The sequence below is a fragment of the Manacus candei genome, unplaced genomic scaffold (assembly GCF_025592945.1).
Source record: "Manacus candei isolate 608988 ecotype Guabito, Panama unplaced genomic scaffold, ASM2559294v1 h1tg000014l, whole genome shotgun sequence".
Classification (NCBI taxonomy): domain Eukaryota; kingdom Metazoa; phylum Chordata; class Aves; order Passeriformes; family Pipridae; genus Manacus; species Manacus candei.
The window spans coordinates 44,372,721-44,398,480 of NW_026138062.1; the positions used below are offsets into that span (position 1 = coordinate 44,372,721).

Below are 25,760 nucleotides of genomic sequence, written 5' to 3' on the forward strand. Positions count from 1 at the left end.
CACATCCTGCCCCCCCTATTAGTAGCCACCTCTGGGTCTGTTTTGAATTTTCTTTATAAGACATTTTAATCAGACATAATTCCAGAGAAGAAAAATTAATTTTTTTCAGAGATAAGTTGACTCAAACCGGTCTTTCTCCTTGTTCTTCAGATCTCCCAAATTAACTATGTGCTCCATTTGTTAAGGAAGAACTTTGTAAAACGAAAGAAAGAGAGTGAATTCACTGTGTTTGTCACATCTTATAAAATCCATAAGAAAGAACCATTTCTTCTTAAATGTCTGTAAGAGACCAAGCCTATATGATCATGTGGCTGGTATCTCACCCAAATTAGTTGGCAGGGGAGCACTAATAAATCAGATTAGACAGGTAAACCTACTGTTCCTGTAATTTTAAATTGTTAGCTTTCAACAATCCTATTTCTGTCTGTCAAAGATATTCCAAGGTGTTCAGTGGTGGGTCACTTCATCTCAAACAACCAACCAAGGAAGAGGGAAGACAAAATGCAGATGAAAGGGAGCACAGCTCACAAAGGGCTTGTGAATATTTAGTGGGGTTCATGTGATTATCCCTAGTGAATATAACTTTATCATAGAATTATTCTCCCAGAATCATTTAGGTTGGAAAAAAACCATTAAGATCATCCAGTCCGACCGTAAAATTGTGCTGAATTGAGACATCTATAGCTGAGCTAGTAATTCATTGCTTTCTTTATAGTTAAAGGAGAGAGAAAGGGTTGGATTTTTTAGGGTGCAGTTCATCCCATCCAACACAGATGCTGTGGGATTTTGCAGTGCAATCCTTGGTGTGAAAGAAAATAAACACGCTTTTCAGGAAACAGGGGATTTTATTCAAGTAACAGAAACATTTCACAAAGCACAGTATCCTAGGTCTGTTTGCCGAGGTTTCAAAACTCACAATAAAATCATCAGGAGCAGAGGAAGAGCTTTGAGTTTTATTGCTCTTGTCACTGTAGGGATTATGTTTCACAGAAATCTGTTAGACAACCCTGAGTCTTAATATCTATATAGCACTTCTGTTACTTGTTGGTGATGGGTCTTGCAGTGGAGCACTACAGCACTTCTTTTTTTCTTTGTCTTTGAAGGTGGGTATTTTTATGTTTTATAGATTTATTATATTTATTATATATTTTCATTGTATATATTTATTATATATATTTGCAACCTACGAACCCTCAGCCTGCTCATCGTCAGGTAGAAGGGGTAGAAAGTCTGTCCTTTCAGCAGAATTGCACCTTCTGCTCTCCAGAGGGCATCTTGGGGTGACAAAATTATTCAAGCCCAGCTGACCAAGTCATGATCTCCAAAGTAACAAGCTCACACCTGTTCTGGCCCCCTACCGGGGCCACAATTCCTGCTAGCAAATCTGCTCCAGGCTCCTCCTGGGAGCCTACTGCAGCACGAGCCTCCCACGAGGTCAGGGCGTCCTTTCAGGCATCCATCTGCTCCAGCGTGGGGTCCTCCATGGGCTGCAGGTGGAGCTCTCCTGCACCATGAGCTTCCCTGGGCTGCAGGGGCACAGCTGTCCCACCATGATCTGCACCACGGGCTGCAGGGGAATCTCTGCTCCGTTGCCTGAGCACCTCCTTCCCCTCCTTCTTCACTGACCTTGGGGTCTTCAGGGCTGTTTCTGTCACATATTCTCACTTCTCTCTCCGTCTGCAGTTGCTGTTGTGCGCTGTTTCCCCCCCCCCCTTCCTATGTTATCCCAGCTACACCCTCCCCAATGGACTCAGCCCTGCTCGGCGGCGGGTCGGTCTCGGAACCGGCTGTGGTGCCGCGTCACAAGCCCCCTCTGTGATGTCTCGGCGGTCCACGGCTGCTGTCCCGGCTCCAGACCCTTGCTGGCCGTCATTGCTGACTCCGCCGCGACGGGATCAGCAGCGCTTCTCTGGCTTGGACCGTCGGGGGCTGCGAAGCGCAGCTACCACTCGGCTCTCGCCTTTCAGATCGACCCATCTTCTCCCCACACCCCATCCCCCTCTCCCCACACCCCATCCCCCTCTCCCCACACCCCATCCCCTCCCCGCCCGGGACTCGGCAGAGTCTACCGGGCATCTCCTGTGTCTGCTGAACCCAGGCCGAGGCCGCCGAACGCCGAGAGATGGCCTGGGTCGACCTGCACAGCGCGGCCGCCCGCGGCGACCTGGACCAGCTGCGGCGGCACTGGTGGCTGAAGAAGTTCCTGGTCAACAGGCGCAACGCAGACAAGCTGTAAGGACAAACAACAAAGCCTCCACCTTTTGCAAAATGTGGAATTTGTCAAAATTATCTAAAGTCAGGGTGGTTTTCTGATGGATGTACTTTATGTACTTTCAAGCCTAAGCAGCAACGAAGGATACCATCAGTGGAACAGACAGCATCTAGCATCCCTTAGTATTATTTATTTTATTTCTTTTGTTTTAATTATTACTCTATTTTAATTTAATTGTTATTATAGGTTTTACTTTTGATTCTCCTTCCTGTTTCACTGGGGCAGGGAGGGAGAGGGTGTGAGCAAGTAGCTGTGTGGGGCTTAATTGTCATCTGGGCTTAAACCAGGACAATTGTGTATGTTTAATTTCTAGGACACCTCTGCATCTTGCTTGCATAAATGGCCATGCAGATGTTGTTCGATTTCTAGCAGGCAAGAATTGCAAGCTTAATCGTCGGGACAAATATAAGAGATCACCACTGATGCTGGTATGTGAAAGGGGCATATGTTGTCTTATGATTGAAGATGCTTGAACTTTCCAGTGTTGGGAAGACGCAGGAGTTCTGACAGAGAACAATGTAGACGTTGGAAGTTATTCCTCCTTTGTGTCTTCTTTCCAGGCAGTACAGCACCAGCACAGAGATTGTGTGGCTATTCTGCTGGAGCATGGTGCCAACCATGACCACAGAGCTGCTACTGGTAACACCGCCCTTCACTTTGCTGTCCTGATGTCTAGCAAATCTCTAGTGGAGCTGCTGCTTGAGCATGGCGCAGATATTGATGCTAAGAATGAAGTAAGCTTGGACTTTAGGTAAACCTCCTCTTCCCAAGTCAACTTGCTTGACTTTTCTCTGTTATTCTAAGAGAGATGATTTTTCCTTTCAGCTGGGATACACTCCACTTACTCTTGCCATCACTGAGCGTTGCAAAGGGATGATCGAGTTCCTTCTTCAAAAAGGAGCTGACGTGAACGCTACAGATAATCATAAAAGGTGAAGGATTTGGTAAAAGCACGTGTGGGACTCCTTAGCATTGTTTAAGTTGGATTGATGGGAGGCATAAGAAGGAGCTTTGAAAAAGGGCCAGGAACCACCCAGAAGGAGCTCCTTCAGTGTGACTTGTGAAAGCAGACCTGCGCTCTGCTGCTTGCTTACTTCAGGGGATGATTTCCACACTGAGGACTGCAAGAAAGCATTGTCTGTGGTCCCACATGCACACGCACGCGTGCAGGCACACACACGCAACCTGAGTCTGCTCTGGGTGGATGGCTGGCCTGGAGACCTCCTGAGGTCCCACCAACCTGAATTCTCCAACACTTCCAGGTGTTTGGCTGTGCTTTCCTTCTGCCAGTAGGAGAGGGGAAATGAATTGTCTGAGAAGCAAAGAGGGATTAAAGTAATGACACGTAATGCCTGCAGAAGCTGACGTATTTACTCTTATCTCCTGGATGCCCTAGGACCCCTATGGAAGTTGCTGCTATTCTTCAGGATAAGGATGCAGTAGAAGTTCTTCTTCGCAATGGCGGTGTTATCAGTGAAGAAAGCAGTGGAGTGTTTGGAGTTCGAGCTTTTGAAAGACTATTTCGAGATGAGTCGTAAGTGTTTTACATCCTTGCTAGAGCAACTGCATTCTCAGAATGTCCGTGCTGATGTACCGCCCTTTTTGGTAACAGCAGTAGGGTTAAATGAGGTGCTGAGAGCTTTATTGAAGTGTGACACCTTCTGATGCATCTCTTTCCATGTAAAGGGTAGATTTGGAAATTGAGGAAAACATCCCTCCTCCCCACCAAACCCAGTTCTCTTTGAGAATTCACCTGTGTGCTTCCAAGTTCCATTCTACCCCCTAGCAGCAACTACCTGCCTTTTGTTTCAGAGGGGATCTAACTGATATCCCCTAATTAAAACTCTTCAGTGCTTTTCCTCTTCCCGTGGATAGCTTTGCACCTCTGGCCATTCACTGGCTAAGGTGGCTATGTGTGCTTAACTAGACTGAGGAAAAAAGCCCTCTATCCTAGTGATGGTAGCCAAGGGATGTGTGAATGAATTGCATTATGCCTATGAGCATGCCTTGCCTAGCCATAAACAACTGCCTGTGAACTCTTGTCACTGGATCTCAATTTCCTCTCCCCCTGCCCCTTCTGTTAGCCTGTCTTGATGGGAAGCAGGAGAGAAGGGAGCCTGGGTAAACTGTGGAGTAAAAACCCCTTTAGGACTAAAGCATGTTTGAGGATTGCTCTAACAAAACAAGGTATTCATTCCTCCCCTCCAGGTTTCTGTTGTGCTAATGCACCATTCTGCATAGCAGCCTTGGTCTGGAGAATGCGTTTAATTTCTTTTGTTGTTTGATTGGGGTTTTTTGTTTTGTATTCCTGCTCATGAAACAAACCTGACCTCCAACTGACCCAAGGTTGTTAGAATATGACACAGGTCTCAGAATGCAAGTGCAATATTTGTTGGCCTCTTAATATCCGACTTAGGAGCCCTCTGAACTTCAGGTCTTCAGAGGAACCATGGGAATTTCTGAAGCCCTTCAAAGTGAGGACTGGGGTTGAGGAGACATTGCTCCATCTTAATGTTGAGACATTAGTATAACATCCAGCTGAGGAAGAGGCTTTGGAGATGTCAGCCTGCCAGGGGCCTAGTTAATCTCTCTGGTCCTTGAAATGGAGAGGGGGTTTATCAGATGAGACAGTAGCCAGCAGGGGTGAGTTACTCCACAGATAGAATAGGCACCTGTAGCATGAGCATGCCTGTAGTGAGGATTTCAGTCTCCACTACTCTAGGACTGCAGTATGTTTTGTCTGTGTGTGACCCTTTAGCAGTTGTCTATGAATAGGGTTAGAATGGCACATGCATGGCTGTTGCTCTTCCCGTGGAGAGTGCAGGAAAGTCTGGGGGCATTTTTACCTATTGCATTTCCTCCCTTTCTATCTTTAGTACTGCTAATGAAGGAGAGGAATATGAATGCTATGAAAGGAAGGGACAATGTTGTGCCAGAGGCAGAGAAGAAATTAACAGCTCTTGCTCTGGGACAACTGCTGACATTCTCTCAAACACACCTGCATTGCCAGAATCATGTAAGACTCTTCGCTATCAAGGAGGTAAGAAGGAAAAATCAATGTGGCCTGTAGGAGAATGATAACCCATCAGTGTGATGCATGTCTTGAGGGAGGTGCCAAAGCAGAGGAAAATCAGCACTCCAAGGAGTGATGCGACTCTTCTCATATTTGTTAGGTGTCTTGCCAGGAGTGAGAGAAGAGCAGAAGAAAGACAAAGACTCCTCCTGGGATTCTGAGGTACCTTCTCTAGAAGAGGCAGTGGAGTCCCTCTGAATCACTGGCTTCTGGGATCATTACTGTCTGCAGCTGCTTTTGCCAAATGCTTGTAACTCAGACCTTGACATGCCAGTGCTGCAGAAAAAGTGTTCCTGTAGGACTGGGACAAAGTGAGGTCTAGCTGGTTCTCCTTGCAGCTGACCTCCAAGCTGGATTTCTAAAAAACGACAAAGCAGTAAAGTTTCTGTTAGAAGACTGGCTTGGTGAAGATTGTTGATTTTCTATCACACTGCAAACATCTTCCACTCCAGTCACTGTCAATTGGTTCCCACATGACTCACAGTCTAGAGACTTCTTTCTTCTGCCTGCATTCTCTCTGGATTGGGCAGGAGTACTTCATCCCCTTTGGAAAGCCCTGCTCAAGAGAGATGCCGAACGTGCTGGCTGTGTTTGCATCTTTTGTTCCTTCCATCACCTGATCCCGCTTGTTAGGTCTTTTGGCTAAAGCTGACGTGTTGTGCGTGGAAGTGGGTTGAGAAGGAGCCTTTGCCAGTTCTCAGACATGTCTTTTTCATTACACAGACTGATTCCAAAGGTCAAGGGAAAGTGTCCGCTGACCCGACGCTTCCTGCTGCAGTGGACAAGAGTTTGGATGCGCGCTCTGTTGCAGTGGAGCACGGCAAAGGTAATTTCAGAGGGACTAAATGGTTACCTTTGTAAAGTTCCCTGGGGTGACATGACTGGGGAGAAAGCAGAGTGAAATAAACCCTCAGAGTAATGACCAACCTGTTATCCTTTGTTAGGGGTCTTGCCAGCAGCAGGAGAAGAGCAGAAGGAAGACAGTGACTCCCCCTGGGATTCTGAGGTACCTGCTCTGGAGGAGGCAGTGAGGTCCCGCTGGATCAATGGCGTCTGGGCTCCTTTCCCTTTGCTACTGCTTTTGCCACACGCTTGCACCTTGGACCTGGACATGCCAGTGCTGCAGACAAAGTGTTCAGTTAGTGCAGGGACAAAGTGAGGTCAAGCTAATGCCCTGGGTCTCCTTGCAGCTGACCTCTCAGCTGGATTTCTAGAACAAAGCAGTAAAGCTTCTTGCTGCTACTTACAATCTTCTAAAATACTAGAAAACTCTTATAGTGAGGATTGCTGTTTTCGACCCCACAGCCTCCTTCCATGGATCCATTAATGTCAGATGGATGACTGTTATGACCTCCAGTCTGGAGGTGTGTTTCTTCTGGCTAGGTTCTCTCTGGATTGGGCAGGAGTACTTCATCCCCTTTGGAAAGCCCTGCTCAACAGAGATGCCGAACGTGCTGGCTGTGTTGCCCGTTTTGTTGCTTCCGCCAACTGATCCCGCTCATTAGGCCTGTTGGCTGAAGCTGAAGTGCTGTGCGTGGAAGTGGGTTGAGAAGGAGCCTTTGCCAGTTCTCAGACGTGTCTTTTCAATTACACAGACTGATTCTGAAGGTCCCTGGGATGTATCGAAAAATGTGCTGCTTCCTGCTGCATTCGGCAATAGATTGGACGCACGTGCTGTGTTAGTACGGAGCGGCAAAGGTAGTTTCAGAGGGACTAAATGGTTACCTTTGTGAACTTCTCTGGGGTGACATGGCTGGGGAGAGGCAGAGGGAAATAAGCACTCAAAGACGTGCCTTTTACCTTTTGTATAGGAGCCTTGCCAGCAGCAGAAGAGCAGAAGGAAGAAAGTGACTCCCCCTGGGATACTAAGGTACCTGCTCTGGAGGAGGCAGTGAGGTCCTCCTGGATCAAAGGCGTCTGGGATCCTTTCCCTTTTGCTGCTGCTTTTGTCACACGCTTGCACCTTGGACCTGGACATACCAGTGCTGCAGACAAAGTGTTCAGTTAGTACTGGGACAAAGTGAGGTCAAGCTAATGTCCTGGGTCTCCTTACAGCTGAACTCCAAGCTGGATTTCTAGAAAAAAGCAGTAAAGCTTCCTGCTGGTTACGGTCCTCTGAAATCCTCCAAGACTGGCACTGTGAGGATTGCAGGTTTCCATGCCACAGCCTGCTTCCTTGCATCCATTAATGTCAAATGGTTCCCTTATGACCTACAGTCTGGAGATGTATTTCTCCTGCCTAGGTTCTCTCTGCATTGGGCAGGAGTACTTCATCCCCTTTGGAAAGCCCTGCTCAAGAGAGATGCCGAACGTGCTGGCTATGTTTGCATCTTTTGCTGCTTCCGACACCTGATCGTGCTCATTAGGCTTGTTGGCTAAAGCAGAAGTGTTGTGTGTGGAAGTGGGTTGAGAAGGAGCCTTTGCCAGTTCTCAGACGTGTCTTTTCCATTACACAGACTGATTCCAAAGGTCCAGCAGAAAGTGTGCTGCTTCCTGCTGCAGTGGGCAAGAGTTTGGATGCGCGCTCTGTTGCAGTGGAGCACGGCAAAGGTAATTTCAGAGGGACTAAATGGTTACCTTTGTAAATTTCTCTGGGGCGACATGGCTGGGGAGAAAGCAGAGTGAAATAAGCCGTCAGAGTAATGACCTACCTGTTATCTTTTGTTAGGCGTCTTGCCAGCAGCAGGAGAAGAGCAGAAGGAAGACAATGACTCCCCCTGGGATTCTGAGGTACCTACTCTGGAGGAGGCAGTGAGGTCCCGCTGGATCAATGGCTTCTTGGCTCCTTTCCTTTGCTGCTGCTTTTGCCACTCACTTGCACCTTGGACCTGGACATGCCAGTGCTGCAGACAAAGTGTTCACTTAGTGCAGGGACAAAGTGAGGTCAGACCAATGTCCTGGGTCTCCTTGCAGCTGACCTCCCAGCTGGATTTCTAGAGCAAAGCAGTAAAGCTTCTTGCTGCTTGCAGTCCTCTGAAATCCTCCAAGACTGGCACTGTGAGGATTGCTGTTTTCCACCTCATAGCCTGCTTCCCTGGATCCATTATTGTCAAATAACCTACTGTCTAGAGATGTATTTCTCCTGCCTAGGTTCTCTCTGGATTGGGCAGGAGTACTTCATCCCCTTTGGAAAGCCCTGCTCAAGAGAGATGCCGAACGTGCTGGCTGTGTTTGCCTTGTTTGTTGCTTCTGCCACCTGATCCCGCTTGTTAGGCCTGTTGGCTGAAGCTGAGGTGCTGTGTGTGGAAGTGGGTTGAGAAGGAGCCTTTGCCAGTTCTCAGACATGTCTTTTCCATTACACAGACTGATTCTGAAGGTCCAGCAGAAAGTGTGCTGTTTCCTGCTGCAGTGGGCAAGAGTTTGGATGCGCGCTCTGTTGCAGTGGAGCACGGCAAAGGTAATTTCAGAGGGACTAAATGGTTACCTTTGTCAATTTCTCTCTTTGTAAAGTGGGGTGACATGGCTGGGGAGAAAGCAGAGTGAAATAAGCCCTCAGAGTAATGACATGCCTCTTACCTCTTTTGTTAGGGGTCTTGCCAGCAGCAGCAGAAGAGCAGAAGGATAACAATGACTTTTCCTGGGGAGATGATGACTTTTCCTGGCTTTTGGAGGTAGCTGTTCTGGAGGGGGCAATGAGTTTCTTCTAGATCCATGGCGTCTGGGCTCCTTTCCCTTTACTGCTGCTTTTACCACACGCTTGTACCTTGGACATGGACATGCCAGTACTGCAGACAAACGGCTCAGTTAGTGCAGGGACAAAGTGAGGTCAAGCTAATGTCCTTGCAGCTGACCTCCCAGCTGGATTTCTAGAGCAAAGCAGTAAAGCTTCTTGCTGCTTGCAGTCCTCTGAAATCCTACAAGACTGGCATTGTGAGGATTGTGTTTTCTACCCCCCAGCCTTCTTCCCTGGATCCATTAATGTGAAATGGTTCCCTTATGACCTACAGTCTGGAGATGTATTTCTCCTGCCTAGGTTCTCTCTGCATTGGGCAGGAGTACTTCCTACCCTTTGGAAAGCCCTGCTCGAGAGAGATGCCGAACGTGCTGGCTGTGTTTGCATCTTTTGCTGCTTCCGTCACCTGATGGTGATCATTAGGCCTTTTAGCTAAAGCAGAAGTGTTGTGCGTGGAAGTGGGTTGAGAAGGAGCCTTTGCCAGTTCTCAGATGTGTCTTTTCCTTTACACAGACTGATTCCAAAGGTCAAGGGAAAGTGTTGACCAACTTGACACTTCGTGCTGCAGCGGGCAAGAGTTTGGATGCGCGCTCTGTTGCAGTGGAGCACGGCAAAGGTAATTTCAGAGGGACTAAATGGTTACCTTTGTAAAGTGGGGTGACATGGCTGGGGAGAAAGCAGAGTGAAATAAACCCTCAGAGTAATGACCAACCTGTTATCCTTTGTTAGGGGTCTTGCCAGCAGCAGGAGAAGAGCAGAAGGAAGACAGTGACTCCCCCTGGGATTCTGAGGTACCTGCTCTGGAGGAGGCAGTGAGGTCCCGCTGGATCCATGGCGTCTGGGCTCCTTTCCCTTTGCTACTGCTTTTGCCACGCGCTTGCACCTTGGGCCTGGACATGCCAGTGCTGCAGACAAAGTGTTCAGTTAGTGCAGGGACAAAGTGAGGTCAAGCTAATGTCCTGGGTCTCCTTGCAGCTGACCTCCCAGCTGGATTTCTAGAAAAAAGCAATAAAGCTTCTTGCTGCTTGCAGTCCTCTGAAATCCTCCAAGACTGGTACAGTGACGATTGCGTTTTCCACCTCATAGCCTGCTTCCCTGGATCCTTTATTGTCAAATAACCTACTGTCTAGAGATGTATTTCTCCTGCCTAGGTTCTCTCTGGATTGGGCAGGAGTACTTCATCCCTTTGGAAAGCCCTGCTCAAGAGAGATGCCGAACGTGCTGGCTGTGTTTGCCTTGTTTGTTGCTTCTGCCACCTGATCCCGCTTGTTAGGCCTGTTGGCTGAAGCTGAGGTGCTGTGTGTGGAAGTGGGTTGAGAAGGAGCCTTTGCCAGTTCTCAGACATGTCTTTTCCATTACACAGACTGATTCTGAAGGTCCAGCAGAAAGTGTGCTGCTTCCTGCTGCAGTGGGCAAGAGTTTGGATGCGCGCTCTGTTGCAGTGGAGCACGGCAAAGGTAATTTCAGAGGGACTAAATGGTTACCTTTGTCAATTTCTCTCTTTGTAAAGTGGGGTGACATGGCTGGGGAGAAAGCAGAGTGAAATAAGCCCTCAGAGTAATGACATGCCTCTTACCTCTTTTGTTAGGGGTCTTGCCAGCAGCAGTAGAAGAGCAGAAGGATAACAATGACTTTTCCTGGGGAGATGATGACATTTCCTGGCTTTTGGAGGTAGCTGTTCTGGAGGGGGCAATGAGTTTCTTCTGGATCCATGGCATGTCGGCTCCTTACCCTTTGCTGCTGCTTTTACCACACGCTTGTACCTTGGACCTGGACATGTCAGTGCTGCAGACTAACAGTTCAGTTAGTGCTAGGACAGAGTGAGGTCAAGCTAATGTCCTTGCAGCTGACCTCCCAGCTGGATTTCTAGAACAAAGCAGTAAAGCTTCTTGCTGCTTGCAGTCCTCTGAAATCCTACAAGACTGGCATTGTGGGGATGGTGTTTTCCACCCCCCAGCCTTCTTCCCTGGATCCATTAATGTCAAATGGTTCCCTTATGACCTACAGTCTGGAGATGTATTTCTCCTGCCTAGGTTCCCTCTGCATTGGGCAGGAGTACTTCATCCCCTTTGGAAAGCCCTGCTCAAGAGAGATGCCGAACGTGCTGGCTGTGTTTGCCTTATTTAATGCTTCCGTCACCTGATCGTGCTCATTAGGCCTTTTGGCTAAAGCAGAAGTGTTGTGCGTGGAAGTGGGTTGAGAAGGAGCCTTTGCCAGTTCTCAGATGTGTCTTTTCCATTACACAGACTGATTCCAAAGGTCAAGGGAAAGTGTCGACCAACTTGACACTTCCTGCTGCAGTGGACAAGAGTCTGGATGCGCGCTCTGTTGCAGTGGAGCACGGCAAAGGTAATTTCAGAGGGACTAAATGGTTACCTTTGTAAAGTTCTCTGGGGTGACATGGCTGAGGAGAAGGAGAGTGAAATAAGGACTCAGAGTAACAACCCACTTTTTCCCTTTTTTCTAGGTATCGTGCCACCAGCCGGAGCAGAGCAGAAGGAATATTTTGACCCTTCTTCTAAGAATAAGGTACTTAGCTCTGTTCCAGATGAATTGCATTGCCTTTGGCTGAAGTCAGATGTAGTGTGATGCTGCAGTCTTGACGAGCATTCGTTTCTCCACTGTGTCTCTGTTTTCTTGCTCATTTAGGTTCCTACACTAGAGGCAGGAGATCTTCAGCTAAGATCTGATTCTTCAAGTCAAACAGATTCTCAACTGGACAAACAGGTGACTCTAATAGAGGGAGAAGCAGATATCCCTAAATAGAGCCTGTCAGTGTAAGCAGAGGTGTTCTGAGTACAGAATTCATTTTGAAAAACTGCTGAGAGGAGGTGATTGAGTCTGGACCTGTGCTATACTTCGGACCTCATTTTGTTTGCATTCTGAAGCAGAAGGGCTGGAATAAGCCTTGCTCCAAGTCCCATCCAGCTTCACTTTGAACACTTCCACAACCAGGTCCAGTGTCCCACCACAGTCCTTGCAAACAATTTATCCCTTATGTCCCATCTAAATCTACCCTCTTTTCATTTTAAATGATTGCCTCTTCTTCTGTTGCTACAGGCCTTGGTAAAAATATCTCTCCCTCTGTTTACACGAAAGACAGCAGTAAGTTCTGCCCCGAGCCTGCTTTTCTCAGGCTGAAAAATCCCAAGTCTCTCAGACTTTTTCATGGGAGAGCTGTTCCAGCCCTCCAAACATCTTTGTGGCATTCCTTCATCCATGTCTTGCTTGTGCTGGGGGCCGCGGAGCTGGACGCAGGACTCCAAGGGGAGTCTCATGAGATCGGAGTAGAAAGGGAGAATTGCCTCCCTCGACCTGCTGGCCAACCTGATGACCAATCTAATTATATAATCCCATCAGTAAAAGCATCTCTTGTGTTGTCATGTTCTTACCGATTTCTCCATGCTCATGGAACACTATTTCTTTAGCCATTAGTCAGGCAGCTGCTGGAGAAGCCTGATGAAGTTCTCAAAAAGAACTCCCTGGCAGAACCTTCACTTGGAGCTATGAAGACCCACAGCAAGGACCTGAAGGAAGAGAAACCGCTGATGCAGGAGAAACTGGAGAGGTCTGAAGCTAAGGTATGGGAAAGCCTGTCTCTTGGCAGGGCTCAAGGCCTTCTTTGTAGCGCACTAGAGCAGGGAAGTGATTCTTCCTTGAGAAGAACACAAGGTGGTTCAGTGTGCAGCTAGCTGTGCTGGGAAGGAACAGCACTGCTGCCTTTGGTGTCTGCCTGTTGGCACGACTTGAAGTGACAGTGGAGGGCTGCACTAAGATGGTGCAGGGACCGAAAAATTATATGCGGAAGATTTACTCGAGGAGGATAAAAGAATTTTTGCTCAGGGAAGTTTTGGCTGCTAGGAAAGGCCCAGCATGGGGGGAGATTATTTCCCATGAAAAGCACTGTCTGTATTTCTCTGCCTGTCTGTTTAAGAAGCTAACTCCACTGTTGCAAGAAGAGGTAACACATTCTCACAGACATGCTGTGGGGCCCCTGCCAGGGGAGAGAAGAAGTCCATAGAAGGACAGGGAGAGAACACAGCCTTGAAGTTGTTGTCGTGGGGTAAAAAAGTGTTTTGCCCTGGAGTTAGAAAAGTGGTAACCCCCGAGGGGGTGGTGTTCTTGGTGTAGGGCCCAATCAGAAGCTACATTTTGCTCCTTTGAAATCAACATATTATAACAGACCGGAAAAGAAGGGAGATGATGTAGCTGGAAAAGAAGTAGCCATAATCTTTCCCTTTTGTGCCTCCGGTTCTCCATCCTGCCACAGGGGGGAGGGAGAGTGGCGAGCCAGTGAGCAGCACTGTGGCTTGGAGAGTCTCAATGGGAGCACTAAACTGGGGAGTACCATTCCTAAACCACGACACCACCAACGCACTACAACTTGTGTTTGGAGTCCTTGAGAAAGGAGAGAAATGTTGTGGCAGCCCATAGGAAATGCTCTAAGAAATCAGCGTAGGCATAGGAGAGGGCCCAGTATAAAAGAGGAAGAAGTAACACAGGTTTTGAGAGTTTTCATCAGTGTCAAAGCAGCCCACTTGTTTTGAACAAACGTAAGCCGTCTACTGAGGATTCTTGTTGGGGTTTGGCATCTGCAGGAACCAAAAGAGCATCATATCCAGAAGGAATGTTTTGCTGCGTCATTGAAGAGTGCCCCAAAGGAGAAGGAAATAACAACTTCCAGGAACCTGCAAGGCCTTCCTCCTTCATGCAACGTGTCTTTACCTGCAGCTATCGGCCAGCTGCGAGAACGCATTCACTGGTAAGACAGTGGAGCAAAGCTTCACTTTTTGTGATTGTGTAAAAACAACGGGACTTACTTGTATCCCAGTGAGATACTACTACATGATTTTCAAAGATGCTTTTATTTTAGATGAGGTTCTTTCACACTGTTCCTTTGGGATTTGTGCTCTTGTGGACTTCTGTCATAAGGCCTGTACTTCTTTTTCAGTCTCGAAGTTGAGTACGCCAGGCTGGAAGCCACAGTCCAGCAACAAGCCCAAACCATTGCAATAATTGAGAAGTTCAGGCAAGCCCAAAAGGTACTCGGGGCCTTCCCTTTCATGACCCACGGAGCCTAGTTCCACATTCAGGCGGGGAAATTTTACGATGAGCTTTCCCTAGAGAGAGTCTAGGAGAGATCAGTTCCTCTTTCTACTGACTGTAGACTGCCCTGAAAGTCCTGTCTGTTCCTCAGCTTTCTGGCATTTTGAGTTGTGCCGTGAGACTAAACCAAATCCTACTTATTGCTGTCTGTGTTAGGGGTTGACAGTAATGCACTTAAGTATTAGTGCATTACCAGGTTTCAGTGTTTTCTGCTTTAGACCAGTCGGGAGGTTGAGGCCTCAGACAGCACTTCAGACAGTCCTACAGTAGAGGGATTTGGTACCTTTGCTTGTGGGCTTTCCATGGGCTCTGGTGATGCTGAGCACTTCTTCCTGGAGGAATGGCATGAAGCTGTGTCAGGGGAGGTTTACTTCAGATGTTAGGAAAAGGTTCTTTCCCCAGAGGGCAGTTGGACCTTTTCTCCATGCAGGAGACTTTCTTGGCACATAACTGCTCCAGCCACCTTCCACGTTTTACAGAGCACAGGGGGCAGTTGCAAGGGAATATTTTCTATTCTTGCTATCCTGTCCACCCTCACAGCTGCTGCCAACTCTTTCTCTCCCACAGACATGCAAGTGTTCCATCATTCACAGAGGAGGAAGGCCCAAGCTGCCATAAGAAAGACAGCCATCTCTCTGTGTCAGTAACTGTGGTTTAAACATGCTTCAAAATGGCTTTTTGTAGTCTCTTTGTTGGCTCGTGCTTTCTTCTTCCCAAGACCCCCCACGACAAGTGTTATCCCCTGCAGGAATGTCCTGAGAAGATATCCTGAGGTGTTCTCATTGGCCCCTTTTAACCCCTTCCTATTGGTCGTTAACCTCTTCCTGCGACCTGTAATTGGTTACCCTGTGAATCTTCCTAACCCTATAAATGTAACATCCCCAACAATAACTCTCTCTTGCCTCCTCTCCACGCTGGTGTGCTGTCTCTGTGCCTGCCATGGGACCACTTGAGTGGGGGGAGGGGAGAGCACCTCTCCTCTCCAGGCTCAGGACCTGAAGAAACCCCTGGCGCTGGAGTCCCCCCCCCATCCACATTAAACCATTGGAAATGGTTCCTCAGATGGAAATGGAACTAGAACTGATGCGCCCCTCACCATGGGGGGAAAGGGATCCAGATCTCTCCAGTGTAATTAACCCAGCAGTCCTTGGGCCATTTCAAGTTTTACTTTTCAAAGCATACACAGGGTTCTTTACTATCTCGAGATACTGTAAAGAGAAGAGGCCACACACTTTTCCTCAAGACTACTTTTACTGATAATTTTAGGGGAAAAAATAAGACAACTTGGCATCCAAAGGGTGTCATATTATCAAAACAAAGCATATGCCTTTGCTTTTATCTGCTCTAGTCCTCATGGCCACCCCCCTAGCTGGGACTTGAGGCCCACTGGCCATTCTGGGGTTCCAGGGTGAGGGGCAGTGTTCTCACTGTCCCTGCCAACATGAGGCTGGGTTAGGGGCTGCAGGAGCTGTGGTGTGTTGAAGCATTCCTGGGCTGCCTTTGACTGACAGCTGCTCCGGGGGCTCCAGGGGCCTGCCATGAGGGATACGTCACTGCCATGAGGGATACGTCACTGCCATGAGGGATACGTCGCTGCCATGAGGGATACGTTGCTGCCATGAGGGATACGACGCCATCTCACCTCCGTGAGGTTCGACCCATTCCTTCCCCTCCACACACACACACACACACACACACTCACCCCTCCGAGGTGGTTCCAACCCAACAATATTTTTACTGATCCAGTGTCTCACACCTCCCAGAGCAAATCACCGGGAATAACCTGTATTTGACATCGGTTCACTTTCAGTGTGGTCACCACTCTGGAGGGTGCAGCTGGGGGAGCAAATGGTAAGGAAAGGATAGGGAGTGTGTAGGACAAGGGGAATTTCAGAAGAAACATATATTAAAAAAGAATTTTCTGCTAGTATGATTGAAATATTAGCAGTCTAATCCAAGCATCAATAATAGTCCAGATCTAATAATTATGGAAGAAAGAGAAAGAATATTTCAATGCAGTAAAAGCTTCAATAGTAATATAATAATGAAAAGGATGCGGTTACAATTATTTTCACCCTGTTTAGCTTCTAGATCCTTTCTGCCTCACTCTTTCCATGCTCCTCCTAAGGTTGATGGTTTCATTTTGGGGATTCCTGTTGAAGGGGAGTTTTGGCCCATTGCCAGCATCTGGAGTTATTTGCTGGAGGAGTACAATGTTCTTGATGGTGTTTTCCTCTCCCTCATTTTAGGACCCACATGGGGTCCCATTTACATATTTGCTAACACATTTTTACACCTTATTCTTTTTCATTGCTCTGCAGCTCCACATTACACTTGAATTTATGATATATGGTGCATTTTATATGTGTTAGAAATACTTGTTCTTTTTTCTCTCTATTGCCCCTAAAGCCAGTTTTGGCTAGCACCTGCTTGTTCACCTTATGCAGCTTGTAGAGATCCAGGAAAGCTCAGCTGGAGCAAGCCTTCCCCTGAGGCCTACAAAGCTCAGTACAAAGCCTGTGGCTTCTTAGTGACAATGGCAATACTATAGTACAGGTTTGCGTTGTAATAACTGGTAGTCTGCAGTCCATTCCCCCTGTGCAACATCCAGTCACTAATCAGGGATGTTTGAAGGCACATCCTGCCCCCCCTATTAGTAGCCACCTCTGGGTCTGTTTTGAATTTTCTTTATAAGACATTTTAATCAGACATAATTCCAGAGAAGAAAAATTAATTTTTTTCAGAGATAAGTTGACTCAAACCGGTCTTTCTCCTTGTTCTTCAGATCTCCCAAATTAACTATGTGCTCCATTTGTTAAGGAAGAACTTTGTAAAACGAAAGAAAGAGAGTGAATTCACTGTGTTTGTCACATCTTATAAAATCCATAAGAAAGAACCATTTCTTCTTAAATGTCTGTAAGAGACCAAGCCTATATGATCATGTGGCTGGTATCTCACCCAAATTAGTTGGCAGGGGAGCACTAATAAATCAGATTAGACAGGTAAACCTACTGTTCCTGTAATTTTAAATTGTTAGCTTTCAACAATCCTATTTCTGTCTGTCAAAGATATTCCAAGGTGTTCAGTGGTGGGTCACTTCATCTCAAACAACCAACCAAGGAAGAGGGAAGACAAAATGCAGATGAAAGGGAGCACAGCTCACAAAGGGCTTGTGAATATTTAGTGGGGTTCATGTGATTATCCCTAGTGAATATAACTTTATCATAGAATTATTCTCCCAGAATCATTTAGGTTGGAAAAAAACCATTAAGATCATCCAGTCCGACCGTAAAATTGTGCTGAATTGAGACATCTATAGCTGAGCTAGTAATTCATTGCTTTCTTTATAGTTAAAGGAGAGAGAAAGGGTTGGATTTTTTAGGGTGCAGTTCATCCCATCCAACACAGATGCTGTGGGATTTTGCAGTGCAATCCTTGGTGTGAAAGAAAATAAACACGCTTTTCAGGAAACAGGGGATTTTATTCAAGTAACAGAAACATTTCACAAAGCACAGTATCCTAGGTCTGTTTGCCGAGGTTTCAAAACTCACAATAAAATCATCAGGAGCAGAGGAAGAGCTTTGAGTTTTATTGCTCTTGTCACTGTAGGGATTATGTTTCACAGAAATCTGTTAGACAACCCTGAGTCTTAATATCTATATAGCACTTCTGTTACTTGTTGGTGATGGGTCTTGCAGTGGAGCACTACAGCACTTCTTTTTTTCTTTGTCTTTGAAGGTGGGTATTTTTATGTTTTATAGATTTATTATATTTATTATATATTTTCATTGTATATATTTATTATATATATTTGCAACCTACGAACCCTCAGCCTGCTCATCGTCAGGTAGAAGGGGTAGAAAGTCTGTCCTTTCAGCAGAATTGCACCTTCTGCTCTCCAGAGGGCATCTTGGGGTGACAAAATTATTCAAGCCCAGCTGACCAAGTCATGATCTCCAAAGTAACAAGCTCACACCTGTTCTGGCCCCCTACCGGGGCCACAATTCCTGCTAGCAAATCTGCTCCAGGCTCCTCCTGGGAGCCTACTGCAGCACGAGCCTCCCACGAGGTCAGGGCGTCCTTTCAGGCATCCATCTGCTCCAGCGTGGGGTCCTCCATGGGCTGCAGGTGGAGCTCTCCTGCACCATGAGCTTCCCTGGGCTGCAGGGGCACAGCTGTCCCACCATGATCTGCACCACGGGCTGCAGGGGAATCTCTGCTCCGTTGCCTGAGCACCTCCTTCCCCTCCTTCTTCACTGACCTTGGGGTCTTCAGGGCTGTTTCTGTCACATATTCTCACTTCTCTCTCCGTCTGCAGTTGCTGTTGTGCGCTGTTTCCCCCCCCCTTCCTATGTTATCCCAGCTACACCCTCCCCAATGGACTCAGCCCTGCTCGGCGGCGGGTCGGTCTCGGAACCGGCTGTGGTGCCGCGTCACAAGCCCCCTCTGTGATGTCTCGGCGGTCCACGGCTGCTGTCCCGGCTCCAGACCCTTGCTGGCCGTCATTGCTGACTCCGCCGCGACGGGATCAGCAGCGCTTCTCTGGCTTGGACCGTCGGGGGCTGCGAAGCGCAGCTACCACTCGGCTCTCGCCTTTCAGATCGACCCATCTTCTCCCCACACCCCATCCCCCTCTCCCCACACCCCATCCCCCTCTCCCCACACCCCATCCCCTCCCCGCCCGGGACTCGGCAGAGTCTACCGGGCATCTCCTGTGTCTGCTGAACCCAGGCCGAGGCCGCCGAACGCCGAGAGATGGCCTGGGTCGACCTGCACAGCGCGGCCGCCCGCGGCGACCTGGACCAGCTGCGGCGGCACTGGTGGCTGAAGAAGTTCCTGGTCAACAGGCGCAACGCAGACAAGCTGTAAGGACAAACAACAAAGCCTCCACCTTTTGCAAAATGTGGAATTTGTCAAAATTATCTAAAGTCAGGGTGGTTTTCTGATGGATGTACTTTATGTACTTTCAAGCCTAAGCAGCAACGAAGGATACCATCAGTGGAACAGACAGCATCTAGCATCCCTTAGTATTATTTATTTTATTTCTTTTGTTTTAATTATTACTCTATTTTAATTTAATTGTTATTATAGGTTTTACTTTTGATTCTCCTTCCTGTTTCACTGGGGCAGGGAGGGAGAGGGTGTGAGCAAGTAGCTGTGTGGGGCTTAATTGTCATCTGGGCTTAAACCAGGACAATTGTGTATGTTTAATTTCTAGGACACCTCTGCATCTTGCTTGCATAAATGGCCATGCAGATGTTGTTCGATTTCTAGCAGGCAAGAATTGCAAGCTTAATCGTCGGGACAAATATAAGAGATCACCACTGATGCTGGTATGTGAAAGGGGCATATGTTGTCTTATGATTGAAGATGCTTGAACTTTCCAGTGTTGGGAAGACGCAGGAGTTCTGACAGAGAACAATGTAGACGTTGGAAGTTATTCCTCCTTTGTGTCTTCTTTCCAGGCAGTACAGCACCAGCACAGAGATTGTGTGGCTATTCTGCTGGAGCATGGTGCCAACCATGACCACAGAGCTGCTACTGGTAACACCGCCCTTCACTTTGCTGTCCTGATGTCTAGCAAATCTCTAGTGGAGCTGCTGCTTGAGCATGGCGCAGATATTGATGCTAAGAATGAAGTAAGCTTGGACTTTAGGTAAACCTCCTCTTCCCAAGTCAACTTGCTTGACTTTTCTCTGTTATTCTAAGAGAGATGATTTTTCCTTTCAGCTGGGATACACTCCACTTACTCTTGCCATCACTGAGCGTTGCAAAGGGATGATCGAGTTCCTTCTTCAAAAAGGAGCTGACGTGAACGCTACAGATAATCATAAAAGGTGAAGGATTTGGTAAAAGCACGTGTGGGACTCCTTAGCATTGTTTAAGTTGGATTGATGGGAGGCATAAGAAGGAGCTTTGAAAAAGGGCCAGGAACCACCCAGAAGGAGCTCCTTCAGTGTGACTTGTGAAAGCAGACCTGCGCTCTGCTGCTTGCTTACTTCAGGGGATGATTTCCACACTGAGGACTGCAAGAAAGCATTGTCTGTGGTCCCACATGCACACGCACGCGTGCAGGCACACACACGCAACCTGAGTCTGCTCTGGGTGGATGGCTGGCCTGGAGACCTCCTGAGGTCCCACCAACCTGAATTCTCCAACACTTCCAGGTGTTTGGCTGTGCTTTCCTTCTGCCAGTAGGAGAGGGGAAATGAATTGTCTGAGAAGCAAAGAGGGATTAAAGTAATGACACGTAATGCCTGCAGAAGCTGACGTATTTACTCTTATCTCCTGGATGCCCTAGGACCCCTATGGAAGTTGCTGCTATTCTTCAGGATAAGGATGCAGTAGAAGTTCTTCTTCGCAATGGCGGTGTTATCAGTGAAGAAAGCACTGGAGTGTTTGGAGTTCGAGCTTTTGAAAGACTATTTCGAGATGAGTCGTAAGTGTTTTACATCCTTGCTAGAGCAACTGCATTCTCAGAATGTCCGTGCTGATGTACCGCCCTTTTTGGTAACAGCAGTAGGGTTAAATGAGGTGCTGAGAGCTTTATTGAAGTGTGACACCTTCTGATGCATCTCTTTCCATGTAAAGGGTAGATTTGGAAATTGAGGAAAACATCCCTCCTCCCCACCAAACCCAGTTCTCTTTGAGAATTCACCTGTGTGCTTCCAAGTTCCATTCTACCCCCTAGCAGCAACTACCTGCCTTTTGTTTCAGAGGGGATCTAACTGATATCCCCTAATTAAAACTCTTCAGTGCTTTTCCTCTTCCCGTGGATAGCTTTGCACCTCTGGCCATTCACTGGCTAAGGTGGCTATGTGTGCTTAACTAGACTGAGGAAAAAAGCCCTCTATCCTAGTGATGGTAGCCAAGGGATGTGTGAATGAATTGCATTATGCCTATGAGCATGCCTTGCCTAGCCATAAACAACTGCCTGTGAACTCTTGTCACTGGATCTCAATTTCCTCTCCCCCTGCCCCTTCTGTTAGCCTGTCTTGATGGGAAGCAGGAGAGAAGGGAGCCTGGGTAAACTGTGGAGTAAAAACCCCTTTAGGACTAAAGCATGTTTGAGGATTGCTCTAACAAAACAAGGTATTCATTCCTCCCCTCCAGGTTTCTGTTGTGCTAATGCACCATTCTGCATAGCAGCCTTGGTCTGGAGAATGCGTTTAATTTCTTTTGTTGTTCGATTGGGGTTTTTTGTTTTGTATTCCTGCTCATGAAACAAACCTGACCTCCAACTGACCCAAGGTTGTTAGAATATGACACAGGTCTCAGAATGCAAGTGCAATATTTGTTGGCCTCTTAATATCCGACTTAGGAGCCCTCTGAACTTCAGGTCTTCAGAGGAACCATGGGAATTTCTGAAGCCCTTCAAAGTGAGGACTGGGGTTGAGGAGACATTGCTCCATCTTAATGTTGAGACATTAGTATAACATCCAGCTGAGGAAGAGGCTTTGGAGATGTCAGCCTGCCAGGGGCCTAGTTAATCTCTCTGGTCCTTGAAATGGAGAGGGGGTTTATCAGATGAGACAGTAGCCAGCAGGGGTGAGTTACTCCACAGATAGAATAGGCACCTGTAGCATGAGCATGCCTGTAGTGAGGATTTCAGTCTCCACTACTCTAGGACTGCAGTATGTTTTGTCTGTGTGTGACCCTTTAGCAGTTGTCTATGAATAGGGTTAGAATGGCACATGCATGGCTGTTGCTCTTCCCGTGGAGAGTGCAGGAAAGTCTGGGGGCATTTTTACCTATTGCATTTCCTCCCTTTCTATCTTTAGTACTGCTAATGAAGGAGAGGAATATGAATGCTATGAAAGGAAGGGACAATGTTGTGCCAGAGGCAGAGAAGAAATTAACAGCTCTTGCTCTGGGACAACTGCTGACATTCTCTCAAACACACCTGCATTGCCAGAATCATGTAAGACTCTTCGCTATCAAGGAGGTAAGAAGGAAAAATCAATGTGGCCTGTAGGAGAATGATAACCCATCAGTGTGATGCATGTCTTGAGGGAGGTGCCAAAGCAGAGGAAAATCAGCACTCCAAGGAGTGATGCGACTCTTCTCATATTTGTTAGGTGTCTTGCCAGGAGTGAGAGAAGAGCAGAAGAAAGACAAAGACTCCTCCTGGGATTCTGAGGTACCTTCTCTAGAAGAGGCAGTGGAGTCCCTCTGAATCACTGGCTTCTGGGATCATTACTGTCTGCAGCTGCTTTTGCCAAATGCTTGTAACTCAGACCTTGACATGCCAGTGCTGCAGAAAAAGTGTTCCTGTAGGACTGGGACAAAGTGAGGTCTAGCTGGTTCCCCTTGCAGCTGACCTCCAAGCTGGATTTCTAAAAAACGACAAAGCAGTAAAGTTTCTGTTAGAAGACTGGCTTGGTGAAGATTGTTGATTTTCTATCACACTGCAAACATCTTCCACTCCAGTCACTGTCAATTGGTTCCCACATGACTCACAGTCTAGAGACTTCTTTCTTCTGCCTGCATTCTCTCTGGATTGGGCAGGAGTACTTCATCCCCTTTGGAAAGCCCTGCTCAAGAGAGATGCCGAACGTGCTGGCTGTGTTTGCATCTTTTGTTCCTTCCATCACCTGATCCCGCTTGTTAGGTCTTTTGGCTAAAGCTGACGTGTTGTGCGTGGAAGTGGGTTGAGAAGGAGCCTTTGCCAGTTCTCAGACATGTCTTTTTCATTACACAGACTGATTCCAAAGGTCAAGGGAAAGTGTCCGCTGACCCGACGCTTCCTGCTGCAGTGGACAAGAGTTTGGATGCGCGCTCTGTTGCAGTGGAGCACGGCAAAGGTAATTTCAGAGGGACTAAATGGTTACCTTTGTAAAGTTCCCTGGGGTGACATGACTGGGGAGAAAGCAGAGTGAAATAAACCCTCAGAGTAATGACCAACCTGTTATCCTTTGTTAGGGGTCTTGCCAGCAGCAGGAGAAGAGCAGAAGGAAGACAGTGACTCCCCCTGGGATTCTGAGGTACCTGCTCTGGAGGAGGCAGTGAGGTCCCGCTGGATCAATGGCGTCTGGGCTCCTTTCCCTTTGCTACTGCTTTTGCCACACGCTTGCACCTTGGACCTGGACATGCCAGTGCTGCAGACAAAGTGTTCAGTTAGTGCAGGGACAAAGTGAGGTCAAGCTAATGCCCTGGGTCTCCTTGCAGCTGACCTCTCAGCTGGATTTCTAGAACAAAGCAGTAAAGCTTCTTGCTGCTACTTACAATCTTCTAAAATACTAGAAAACTCTTATAGTGAGGATTGCTGTTTTCGACCCCACAGCCTCCTTCCATGGATCCATTAATGTCAGATGGATGACTGTTATGACCTCCAGTCTGGAGGTGTGTTTCTTCTGGCTAGGTTCTCTCTGGATTGGGCAGGAGTACTTCATCCCCTTTGGAAAGCCCTGCTCAACAGAGATGCCGAACGTGCTGGCTGTGTTGCCCGTTTTGTTGCTTCCGCCAACTGATCCCGCTCATTAGGCCTGTTGGCTGAAGCTGAAGTGCTGTGCGTGGAAGTGGGTTGAGAAGGAGCCTTTGCCAGTTCTCAGACGTGTCTTTTCAATTACACAGACTGATTCTGAAGGTCCCTGGGATGTATCGAAAAATGTGCTGCTTCCTGCTGCATTCGGCAATAGATTGGACGCACGTGCTGTGTTAGTACGGAGCGGCAAAGGTAGTTTCAGAGGGACTAAATGGTTACCTTTGTGAACTTCTCTGGGGTGACATGGCTGGGGAGAGGCAGAGGGAAATAAGCACTCAAAGACGTGCCTTTTACCTTTTGTATAGGAGCCTTGCCAGCAGCAGAAGAGCAGAAGGAAGAAAGTGACTCCCCCTGGGATACTAAGGTACCTGCTCTGGAGGAGGCAGTGAGGTCCTCCTGGATCAAAGGCGTCTGGGATCCTTTCCCTTTTGCTGCTGCTTTTGTCACACGCTTGCACCTTGGACCTGGACATACCAGTGCTGCAGACAAAGTGTTCAGTTAGTACTGGGACAAAGTGAGGTCAAGCTAATGTCCTGGGTCTCCTTACAGCTGAACTCCAAGCTGGATTTCTAGAAAAAAGCAGTAAAGCTTCCTGCTGGTTACGGTCCTCTGAAATCCTCCAAGACTGGCACTGTGAGGATTGCAGGTTTCCATGCCACAGCCTGCTTCCTTGCATCCATTAATGTCAAATGGTTCCCTTATGACCTACAGTCTGGAGATGTATTTCTCCTGCCTAGGTTCTCTCTGCATTGGGCAGGAGTACTTCATCCCCTTTGGAAAGCCCTGCTCAAGAGAGATGCCGAACGTGCTGGCTATGTTTGCATCTTTTGCTGCTTCCGACACCTGATCGTGCTCATTAGGCTTGTTGGCTAAAGCAGAAGTGTTGTGTGTGGAAGTGGGTTGAGAAGGAGCCTTTGCCAGTTCTCAGACGTGTCTTTTCCATTACACAGACTGATTCCAAAGGTCCAGCAGAAAGTGTGCTGCTTCCTGCTGCAGTGGGCAAGAGTTTGGATGCGCGCTCTGTTGCAGTGGAGCACGGCAAAGGTAATTTCAGAGGGACTAAATGGTTACCTTTGTAAATTTCTCTGGGGCGACATGGCTGGGGAGAAAGCAGAGTGAAATAAGCCGTCAGAGTAATGACCTACCTGTTATCTTTTGTTAGGCGTCTTGCCAGCAGCAGGAGAAGAGCAGAAGGAAGACAATGACTCCCCCTGGGATTCTGAGGTACCTACTCTGGAGGAGGCAGTGAGGTCCCGCTGGATCAATGGCTTCTTGGCTCCTTTCCTTTGCTGCTGCTTTTGCCACTCACTTGCACCTTGGACCTGGACATGCCAGTGCTGCAGACAAAGTGTTCAGTTAGTGCAGGGACAAAGTGAGGTCAGACCAATGTCCTGGGTCTCCTTGCAGCTGACCTCCCAGCTGGATTTCTAGAGCAAAGCAGTAAAGCTTCTTGCTGCTTGCAGTCCTCTGAAATCCTCCAAGACTGGCACTGTGAGGATTGCTGTTTTCCACCTCATAGCCTGCTTCCCTGGATCCATTATTGTCAAATAACCTACTGTCTAGAGATGTATTTCTCCTGCCTAGGTTCTCTCTGGATTGGGCAGGAGTACTTCATCCCCTTTGGAAAGCCCTGCTCAAGAGAGATGCCGAACGTGCTGGCTGTGTTTGCCTTGTTTGTTGCTTCTGCCACCTGATCCCGCTTGTTAGGCCTGTTGGCTGAAGCTGAGGTGCTGTGTGTGGAAGTGGGTTGAGAAGGAGCCTTTGCCAGTTCTCAGACATGTCTTTTCCATTACACAGACTGATTCTGAAGGTCCAGCAGAAAGTGTGCTGTTTCCTGCTGCAGTGGGCAAGAGTTTGGATGCGCGCTCTGTTGCAGTGGAGCACGGCAAAGGTAATTTCAGAGGGACTAAATGGTTACCTTTGTCAATTTCTCTCTTTGTAAAGTGGGGTGACATGGCTGGGGAGAAAGCAGAGTGAAATAAGCCCTCAGAGTAATGACATGCCTCTTACCTCTTTTGTTAGGGGTCTTGCCAGCAGCAGCAGAAGAGCAGAAGGATAACAATGACTTTTCCTGGGGAGATGATGACTTTTCCTGGCTTTTGGAGGTAGCTGTTCTGGAGGGGGCAATGAGTTTCTTCTAGATCCATGGCGT

General features: G+C 47.7%; 2 protein-coding genes and 4 long non-coding RNA genes across 6 annotated transcripts in view; all 6 read left to right on the plus strand.

Annotated features, from left to right (window-relative positions):
- LOC127467217 (uncharacterized) overlaps positions 1 to 25,760 on the plus strand; it is a 136,524-nt gene that overhangs the window by 63,455 nt on the left and 47,309 nt on the right. The window contains exons 9-12 of the mRNA XM_051778914.1: positions 6,069 to 6,171; positions 8,874 to 8,956; positions 22,826 to 22,928; positions 25,631 to 25,713. Of these exons, the coding sequence (XP_051634874.1) occupies positions 6,069 to 6,171; positions 8,874 to 8,956; positions 22,826 to 22,928; positions 25,631 to 25,713 (372 nt within the window). The remainder of the gene's footprint in view (positions 1 to 6,068; positions 6,172 to 8,873; positions 8,957 to 22,825; positions 22,929 to 25,630; positions 25,714 to 25,760) is intronic.
- On the plus strand, positions 2,038 to 3,757 carry LOC127467950 (uncharacterized). Its single transcript, XR_007903368.1, has 4 exons — positions 2,038 to 2,232; positions 2,586 to 3,006; positions 3,098 to 3,204; positions 3,669 to 3,757. It is a non-coding gene; the product is annotated as an uncharacterized LOC127467950 (long non-coding RNA).
- LOC127467944 (uncharacterized) lies at positions 3,759 to 5,507 on the plus strand. Its single transcript, XR_007903362.1, has 3 exons — positions 3,759 to 3,806; positions 5,149 to 5,312; positions 5,446 to 5,507. It is a non-coding gene; the product is annotated as an uncharacterized LOC127467944 (long non-coding RNA).
- Positions 6,234 to 7,215, plus strand: LOC127467954 (uncharacterized). The gene is made up of 3 exons (XR_007903372.1): positions 6,234 to 6,351; positions 6,941 to 7,043; positions 7,157 to 7,215. It is a non-coding gene; the product is annotated as an uncharacterized LOC127467954 (long non-coding RNA).
- On the plus strand, positions 18,795 to 22,315 carry LOC127467939 (ankyrin repeat domain-containing protein 36B-like). The gene is made up of 6 exons (XM_051780544.1): positions 18,795 to 18,989; positions 19,343 to 19,763; positions 19,855 to 19,961; positions 20,426 to 20,563; positions 21,906 to 22,069; positions 22,203 to 22,315. The coding sequence occupies exons 2-6, from the start codon at positions 19,698 to 19,700 to the stop codon at positions 22,298 to 22,300; spliced, it is 573 nt and encodes a 190-aa protein (XP_051636504.1). The 5' UTR covers positions 18,795 to 18,989; positions 19,343 to 19,697; the 3' UTR covers positions 22,301 to 22,315.
- LOC127467956 (uncharacterized) lies at positions 22,991 to 23,972 on the plus strand. Its single transcript, XR_007903374.1, has 3 exons — positions 22,991 to 23,108; positions 23,698 to 23,800; positions 23,914 to 23,972. It is a non-coding gene; the product is annotated as an uncharacterized LOC127467956 (long non-coding RNA).